Source organism: Indicator indicator, chromosome 2 (genome assembly GCF_027791375.1).
Source record: "Indicator indicator isolate 239-I01 chromosome 2, UM_Iind_1.1, whole genome shotgun sequence".
Taxonomy (NCBI): Eukaryota; Metazoa; Chordata; class Aves; order Piciformes; family Indicatoridae; genus Indicator; species Indicator indicator.
This window is the reverse complement of record NC_072011.1, coordinates 5,986,457-5,995,867: the sequence shown is the minus strand read 5'-3', so window position 1 is coordinate 5,995,867 and position 9,411 is coordinate 5,986,457. Positions and strand designations below refer to the sequence as shown.

General features: G+C 44.0%; 1 protein-coding gene across 1 annotated transcript; it reads right to left on the bottom strand.

Moving 5' to 3' along the window:
* Positions 1-472: 472 nt before the first annotated feature.
* On the bottom strand, positions 473-2,900 carry RIPPLY2 (ripply transcriptional repressor 2). Its single transcript, XM_054399239.1, has 3 exons — positions 2,580-2,900; positions 2,393-2,457; positions 473-641 (listed from the first exon to the last, which is right to left on the bottom strand). The coding sequence occupies exons 1-3, from the start codon at positions 2,898-2,900 to the stop codon at positions 473-475; spliced, it is 555 nt and encodes a 184-aa protein (XP_054255214.1).
* Positions 2,901-9,411: the final 6,511 nt, after the last annotated feature.

Sequence of the window (9,411 nt, the reverse complement as noted above, 5' to 3'; positions counted from 1 at the left end):
AGGCAAAACTGGAGTAGAAATTGGACTCTTCCTTCCAAGGGGGAAACAGCTTTACTATTTTTTCCATGTCTGAAACTCCAGTTGTAATAGCAGGCACAACACTGGAATACTTCCTCCAATGACTCCTTGACAGTCTTTCACATGAAGTCTAAATCATAATAAAGTTTTCCTTGTGTCTTCAAAAGGAGAAAGTGACTTTTAAGCAACGCATCTGTTCCATGCTTCTAAAATTGACATCCGAATTACTGTTTACAAAATATAGGACCTCAGAGTAAAAAAAAAAAAAAAACAAAACCTCCTTTGCCTAAACCAGGACAAGAACAGATGAAAAAAGTGTCAGATAAAATTACAAGACATTTCAGTTTTATTAAGAATAACTTACATACAAATAAATTATCTTTAAAAATACTATAATACATTTTTATATTAAGTTTAAATTAAGTCTTTGAAGTTGCATTGGCCTTTCTTGCAATCAGCAATCTGATTCTGTTCTTGAATCTTGTTCCAGTTCATTATCATCATCATCTTCGCTCTCTGAGTCTTCATAAAAGGAGATTGTAGCTTGAACTGGAAAGTTTTTCAGAAGTGCTTCAGCTTCCTGATATAAGTAATCATAGCACCTTGATTTGGGCCAAAATAGTCTGCAACAAATACACAATAGGTTTGCTATTTGTTACTACATACTCCACTTGACGGCTGACACATAAGAAAACACAGTGAAATTCTGTTGAGGCAAGCATCCAACATTTTCCCCTCACATGCTGAGCTTTTCTACATTCAAACAGAAAAAGTACTCTCTGGATTCTGTATTTTCATCTGAGCATTTAAAGTGCTAGTTTTGCAGCAAAACAGTTCTTAAGGCCCCCAAGTCACTGTATCTGAAACTTAACACTCTGCTACCTCATTGACAGTATTACCTGGGGACCTGGTCCAAATAATACTGCCCTAGGGAATATAATGGGTGTCAAACAGGATCCCCTGTGTATATAGATTAAATTAGTAGCTTTGTTAGTGAAGGTCCCCAAAGTAAGTCATTGTTTACAATGGTTTGAGACAAATCTCAACAGAACAGTAAGGGTCTAAGGGGATTACACCTAGGTATTTCACCCTGTCTTTTCAAGAGGAATCATCCACCAAACTCCTTACGGAACATGTCCCAGGAGCCTAGAGTTTAAAGTCTGTTTTATCTAGAAATTAACACAAAAAATTGCTGATATAGTGTAGCAAGGGTTATCAGCTAGTGCAATGAATATACTCTACAGTTCCTTTCTAGCTATCACCCTCTTTTCCTTACAGTTTGAAAGGAGCTGAAAGAGACAATGAAGTCCCAAGAGTTAAGAGACCAGCACATTGCAATATAAATACTGACTACACATTGTTTATAATAGAAATACATTAAGAAACAGAATTAGATGGTTTTCTAGCAATTATAAAAGTACTTTATAGTCTGCCGTTTAAGAGAGTGCTGCTGTACAGAGTAACTGACACTTGCTTTCTAAGATCGCTCAATTCTCATTGTTCCTTGCAGCAGTCACTCATACCTAAGCACTGGAGCAGGCACAGTGAAAGCAGTCCATGCAGCTACTTAGATAGTCTGTGCATCACAATTTGAAAGATCAGAGACTACATTTCAGAGAAAACTGCATCTTGTCTGGAAGAACTCCCTGTGCAGTTACTTTAAGCACCTTGGAACACCTACTGGTACTTTTCAATAGACTCTCCTGCAGATGCAGCTCTAGCTGTGCTCTTTATTTCCCTGTCACAACTGACAGTGCCCACACAATCATTACCTTCATCATTAAAGCAGTAGTTACATGAGTATTTTCCTCCTCAGTGCTGGCTTAATCAGTCCATACCTTCTCCTTCTGCCTCTCTTACCCATGCCTGCACCTGCGTCCTTGCATCAGAGGGACACTGGAGGTTTGCAGAACAAGACAGCCTAGGCGCTACCCCTCCCCCCCTCCTTCCTTCACTCCCTTTTTAATCCCGGGAATAGGGAGGAGTAGCAAGGTGCTTTAGTCAACTCTGCCACCACAAAAAAACCCGCACATAACTGTATAACACAAATTTAAGTCCCACAGCAGGGAAGTATGTCGACATCTCATCTTAGAGATCTGACAAATCCGGCAAAAAAATAGAGCTGGAATTGACAATCATTTGCCCAAGGGCCTGTCAGTTCAAAACCACTTGGATGGCTAAATCACTCCGAAGGCATTTTACCACCTACATAAAGACATGGGTGGGATCAAAAGGGGCGGAGGAACCGGTTCCTGGGGAGCTCGGCAATACGGAGCAAAGGACTCTTTTCTCCTAGCAGCGCAGCACGGCGAGCCCCAACATGGGTTCGGAGCTCCGCCGCCGAAAGCGGCGGCGGCCCAGGGCAGCCACTTACCTGACGGGGTGCGTGTACTGCGCCAGCTTTCGGGAGGCTTCCGCCAGCCCGCAGGGGCTGTGAGGCTGGAAAGGAGAGAGCAGAGATCAGCCCACCGGCACGGCCCCCCGCGCTCGGGAGGCCCCCGCCGCAACGTCTCCCTAGACGTTACCAACGGCAGTACCGGCGTCCCATCAGCCCCACTCACCGCGGCCGGCCCGATGCTGGTGACACTCTGTCGACCCTCCTCGGCCGGCGTGGGTACCCAGGGCCTCCAGAAAGGCACGGACCTGCGGGGTAACGGCAGGACCGTTAGGGCAGGTCCCGACCGCGCCCCGCACCGGGAGGAGAAGGGCAAGTATCCCGGTGGGGGCAGCGCCGCCGAGGGCGGGCGGGGGCAGCTGCACCCCATCGCTCTGCCCTCCATCCTCTGCCGGTCCACGGCCGCTCGCCTGACCCTACCCGCCGCGGACCCGGAGGGTTTTATAGCTGCCGGTGCGCGGCGTGGAGCCCACCTCCCCCGGCTCATTTGCCAGCGCCATCAACACAACGGCTCCGCGCGAAGGCGCCGCGCAGTAAACACGGGGCCCGGGGGTTGGATTTGGCAGGTCGGTGTTAATCGCACTTGAGCAGACACATGGCTGCTGGCGGGGGGGTGGGGCGGGAGGAAGCCCCTGTGGGAACGGAGCTGGGGCGGGGAGAGAGGCGAGGCAGGAGCGGGGGCGCGACCGGGTCGCCCTCCCACCTCGGAGGTACGGGTGAAAGCGCTGCGGGCGCGGCCCTCAGTTGTTAAAAACGTGTTTGTTTAGCCCTAGCCCGGCGAGGCAAGGTCGGGGGGGGGGACCGGTGCCTTCGCGTCCGAGCCGGCGGCAGCGAGGATGCCGTGACAGAGGAGCGCTCTCTTCCGCGGGCACAGAGCTGTCACCCTGGGGCGGTGGAGGAGAGGATATTCCTTGAAGGGGTCCTGATTTCACGGCAGGTCACCCCCCCCCAGTACGTGCTGTGACACATGCTCCCTAGGATGACGGTGTTTTCTTATTTAGCATGGCGGCTTTATTTTTTTATAGGGTATTTTTCCCGCGGAAACGTGCCTTTTATTCTCTTTCATGTGGTCTCAATATCCACTGCCAGCACCAGATGCTGTTGCTACATACGCAAGATTTTATGCCAAATTCGTACCATTTCCGTGTTTCCCGGTGGCCAGGGAGCCCTACTTTTTTTTTTTTTTTTTGAAACTTTTTTTTTTTAATTGCCTTTTCTTGATGAGTTTGCAGTCGCTGATGCATGTGCAGGCAACAGAAACAAGAATGGTCATATATAAGAGCTGGTAAACATATCAGCCCTGGGGAAGCCAGGAGGGTTGGTGGGATGGAGCTGCCCTAGATTCTGAAGGAGGGCTTCAAGCCCAGGTAATTTATTGGCCTAGTAAAGATTCAGAGTACTGAGGCACCGCAAAGACTGAGACACTGTACTCCCTGGAATAATGTTTTGCCTTTTTGAGCACAGCCATAAGGAGTGTGTCTGCCTCAGCACTGCCCAAGAGTAGCTGCAGATGGAAGGTTGCTTGTGCCTCCTCCACAATATTTTCAGCACAATCTGTCTCACTAAATAGTATCAGCAGTAACCAGTTGTAAAAAGCGTTACGTATTAAAAGCCATGTAGGAAATGTAATCAGGTTAATAGCATTAGATTAGTAGCATTGTTTTCAGATCTTTAAGTCAAAGCAGATGCAGACTGAATTGCCTTTCTGAAGAAAAGCAACCTCTTACTTTGAAAGAGAAATAAGGGGAAGAGGGCACATTTTTAAGCTTGCTCACACTTGTGATACGTTCTAACCTCATCAGTGGATGTATTCTGTTGTTTTGGAGGTTTCTGCTTGGAAAAAATAATTATTATGACTTCAGGAGTTACTAGAGGGAAATGTGTTTTACAGTGAAAAGGCCAACTTAGAAGTATATTAGGGTTATGCCAAATGTTTAAAAGAATAAGATTTCCAGGGTAATTTTACTGCACTGTGATATTTTTACCTGTATTTTTTTTCCGACCTCATTTTCACTGTGACCTAGAGTCAGATTAATTAAAATCAAGGTGAACAAAAGGCTCAGACTTGCCAGTAAATATTAATCATGCAGTTAAGAAAATAATAGGGCAAAGTAGCTTGTGCAGTAAGTTGCTGATCATAAGCAAATTTTTATCTTTGTTTTTTCTCTGTTTCCAAATGGCTACTGTGAAACCTTGTCAGATGAGGTAAAGTGTAAACCAGATGTTTAAAAGCTGTCTGATGGCAGATTCTTCTTTTGCCTAAATGAAGTGAGAGAATAATTTTTTGTGTGTGTTTTTTTTTCTCTTTTGAGAAATGTAGCACAGGTTGTATAAGAAAAAAAAATAATAATAGAGGCTGGGTTCATAGTCTGAAGAAGAAAAGCAGAAACATCCTCCATCACATTAGTAGTGACAAAGGGCTAAGAGGGCAGCACACTGGCTTTATCTATTTGGTAAAGCATAATAATGAGTTTCAACTTTTACAGTAAAAGCAGGGCTGTCTTTGGTCCATGACTCCTAATTCTCAGGATTCTTTTTAGTACCTGCCCGAAATGAGAAAATATCCTGGGGAGAAAGTGTGATTTACCCATTAGAGAGCAAACTGAAACAGAAGTGTTGAAAGGATAAGGAGAAAATAATGACTAACAGCTGTTGTTCCCCTGCATATTTTCACACTATGGGAGTCTTCCTGGCTTTTTAGTTTAGTAATGCAGTCCTGTTTATTGAGAGAAATACAAATGTCTGCCTTTGCAACAATAACTTATTGACACTGTAAAAAAAAAAAAAAAAAAAAAAAAAGACCACCACAAATCCCCTAACATTTTACTGTCTTCCCACTGACCTTGAAATATAGGCTAGGAATCGTTACATTAAGACTAGAGGATTCTTTGTCGTGGCTGTCTTGTCTTCTTCAGTTTGTGCAGAGAGCAAGAGTAACAGTGCATTGGTAAGTTGTTATCTGAGCCGTGGATTAATCATGCTAAAACTTCTGCAGGCAGGAGCTACACACAGCTGCTGAGCAAACAGCTGGTCAAATGGGAGTGATGGAACACATTCAAAAATGGTTGGTTGGTTTTTTGGTATTTTGTTTTTTTTTTTTTGCAAATAGAAGTGGAAAGTGTATGTCTGAAATAAAGATGAAGTCTCGATAGTCCCAGCATGCATTCTTGCCTCATTAAATTGTTATTCTCCTTTCTGTGTCTTCGTTCCTGCCTTTGTTGTTGTTGTTCTTTGCTGTAGGTATGTAATCACAGAATCACAGAAGCATTCAAGTTAGAAAAGACCTTCAGGATCACCAAGTCCAACCCAGAACCCTACTCTACAAGTTTCACCCCTAAACCATATCCCCAAGCACCACATCCAAACAACCTTTAAACACATTCAGGGTTGGGGACTCAACCACCTCCCTGGGCAGCACATTCCAATGTCTGACCACTCTTTCTGTGGAAAAAATTGCCCTAATGTCCTACCTACCCTGTCCTAAACCCACCCAGTCGCAGCTTGTGGCCATTCCCTCCTGTTCTATCACTAATTCCCTGTGAGAAGAGACCAGCACCAGCCTCTCCACAACATCTTTTCAGGTAGTTGTAGACAGCAGTGAGGTCCCCCTTCAGCCGATAACAAGACTGCCCTTACTAAAGTGGGGCAAGAAGTCAGGATCTAATACACTGTGCTCTAAGTATTATGGTGGAATAAAAACTGAAATACGGTGGTTTATTTGCTTATGCAGCAATAAAAATAGGCATTTAGTCAGTTCTCAGTGTCTTAAAAATTCTTCTCAAGATCATAGATTTTTTTTTCAGTTTCACAGAATCACAAAAACATTGATGTTGGAAAAGACCTTCAGGATCATCGTGTCCAACTGACAACCCTACTCTACAAGGTTCACCCCTAAACCATATCCTCAAGCACCACATCCAAACCATCTTTAAACACATCCAGGGTTGGTGACTCAACCACCTCCTTTATATCACTTTCCTTATTTCCTCATTACCCTATTTCCTTATATCACTTTCTAAGCAGGTCACATGTGGCAATTTACAGGGTTCAGTTCAGCCACAGTTTGATTTTTATAAGGATTTTTGCATAATTGCAACAGAACAGTTTCAAATGCAGTAGAGAAGTTTTTGTGCAGTCACTCTGGATTTACAGCACTAAAAGCAACAGCCCTCTCCCCCCCCCCCCCAATTTTGTTCTTTCAGAATGTATACCAAGCAGTATTTATCCATGATGAAAATCATTCACTTGGTTTGGCTTAAACCGATTAAAAGGCCTTTTGTGGCTTTCTGCAGTATGACATCTTGAAATGTAATGTACTGTTAATAGGATACACAGAAGAGCAAACACAGAGGTCTGTGCAGATTGGAGTGTGCTACTATAAACACAGAAGGTGTTCACAAATGGCTTAGAGCTAAATTTGACAAGACAGTGCTAATCACACTTGGACATGGGAATATCTGGACCGAGCACATGCAGGAGGCTTCATATTAGCCTCCCTGAAGGCAGCAGTGGTTCTCATTTATTTGTAAACCAGAGACATTATGTGAAAATTACTGCATGAGTTTAAATAGGGAGAGAATTGACTTGAGCTTCTTAGGAATTTATTCTAGTGAGAAAGGCAAGGTCAAACATGTAGCTGCTCCTCTGTTCACTGAGACTGGACTAAGGAAACTCATTAACAGACAAAATTTGATCTTGAGTATTTTATAGCCTAGATTAATCTTGATGCTTCCAATTTTGGCAACATATTAGGACTGGGATTGGGAAAGGAAGTATATGCCCAATATTTGCATACAGATAATGACTGTACATGCATATTTACATGTTTGGCTCACAAATGAGTTGTCTTTTTATTGCCAACAAATGCAAAGTTAGCATAGGAAACTTATGTGCACAACTTTGGTAGGTGTTCATCTGTGTGCAGTTACAATTACTGGAAGCTTTGCAGTAGTGTCTTATGAGGCATCCAGCATTTCTTTGATTAGTGATATGACATGTAAGGCATTTTTTTTCTGCTGTAATTTGAAAGTGAAGCATCAGTTTGTAAAGGACAGCACAGGTGGTTTTACCAACCTCTGTCCTCAGCATTGTTTGGTTTTGATGCAGTATCTTGAATGTCACCAATATACCTGAAAGTGGGCTTGGTTCAACATTTCCTTGAAATGATTTTTTTTTTTTGGTCAGTAAATTATATGAGATCCAAGCTAGGACCTAAGAAATAAAATACATCAAAATATTTTTGTTAAAAAAATTAATCATCAGATCAGTTTATTCCCATTACCAATGGCTGTGAAATGACTATTTCCTTGATATAAGACTGTGCTTGTCCCATTACTGTATTTTCTCTCTCATATATCAAAATTCAGTGCATATTCAATTTCACTTACGCCTAACTGCCTGATATTTCCTAGAGAGAGAGTTGTTTGGTGGCCAGAATGGGTGTCTCCAGAAATGCTCATTAATGGAGACATCCATCTCACTTCTCTCCATCTCTATCTGGATTTTTGACTAGGCTGTGATAGTACTAAGTGTCATTCTTCCACTTTATGGAGAAAATTATTCTTCCTCTATTCAACTGGACATGAAGGGTTGCAGGAGCACAGAAAGGAAAACTTTGTGAAGAGGAGGGATGTTTTTCCAGCGAAGCACATTTCACTCTCTTTCTGCTATTAAGACCCTAGTCCTGGTGCCTTAGTATTCAACAGCAAATGGGCCAGAGCTGTGCAGTCTGCTCTGTCAGTGAGACTCAAAACCTCCAACTTTCCCAGATTCAGCTCCACCCTGATGCCATTACAAAACCTGATGGTCACACGAGCAGGTGTGGGTGATCATTGGTGTCTGGTGGGGAATAAGCGATGTGTTTGTGTTTGTGTGTGTGGCACACGCACACCTACTTGAGGCCCCTGTGTGTCCATGTGGCAAGGTGTGACTCCACACAGCAGGTTGGGCTTCCTCATTTCCTTCCCCCATTGCACTTTGCACCCAGGCCAAGGCTGGCAAATGGTAAAGGATAATGTATCCACATGGGAAAGCGACACATCCAGGGACTGAGAATGTGTAATGGGGCCAGCCAGCAGTTACAGGGATATTCTGAAAAATAGGAATATGGCTTCCTGGCGAGTTACGGACACTTTAAATTCCATGCACATCAGAAACAGAGACATCAGTGCTGGACACCAGTCTTGTAACTTCTAACAGAAGAGGAGTCAGTGAAGCACTGATCCATCCTTAATGCCAGGGCTCAGCAGAAGTGTCTGGCTCGCTCAGCATAATGCAGCAAAATGTCACAGTGTTTGCTGCAGTTGGAGCCCCTGCTGCTGCAGTGTGGCACTGTCAGGATTTGCTCTTTTGCCTCTAAAAAAAGAGAGGCAGCCAAATGAAATGAAGTTGCTGTAGCCTAACTTATTGACAGAAGAGAGAGAGATTAGGTAACCATTGGAATGTCCTGATTTGACTCCTTTAGTAATACAGTCCCTAGCAGTGTCATCTCTCCCAATGTTGCATTCAATCAACTGTTTCTTCAGATAATATTGCTTTCCTGGCTACAGTCAGGGAAGCAGAGTAGTTCTCAGTTTCTCCTCTTTCTCTAAGATACCAGCACAGCATCCTCTCAAAGAGCATGCATGCCACTAAATTGGTGATGTGTATAATGCAGCATTTAACCTCAGGCAGGAGGGAATGAATTGCAAGGAACGGTGATGTGTAAGCCATACCTCTGACAAACACTGGAGACCGGACACTGGAACCAGGCTGAGCGTGGAGGGAGGGGAAGAGAGGAGACCCATGTGTGTTGAATCTAGGGGACAACTGGACTTAAGCTCATGAGAGACATCACAGCTGGCTGACCAAAGAGCTTAAATCCTGGGAAGGCATCCCCAGTAGATAGGAGAAAGGGTAGCTCAAAGGTATGAGGAGAACAAGGAGACTGGATTCAAGTACCCAGTAGGTACTGGAGAACAGGTGGAGGGAAGGGTCAGGACAAATCATCAAGGAGTGAA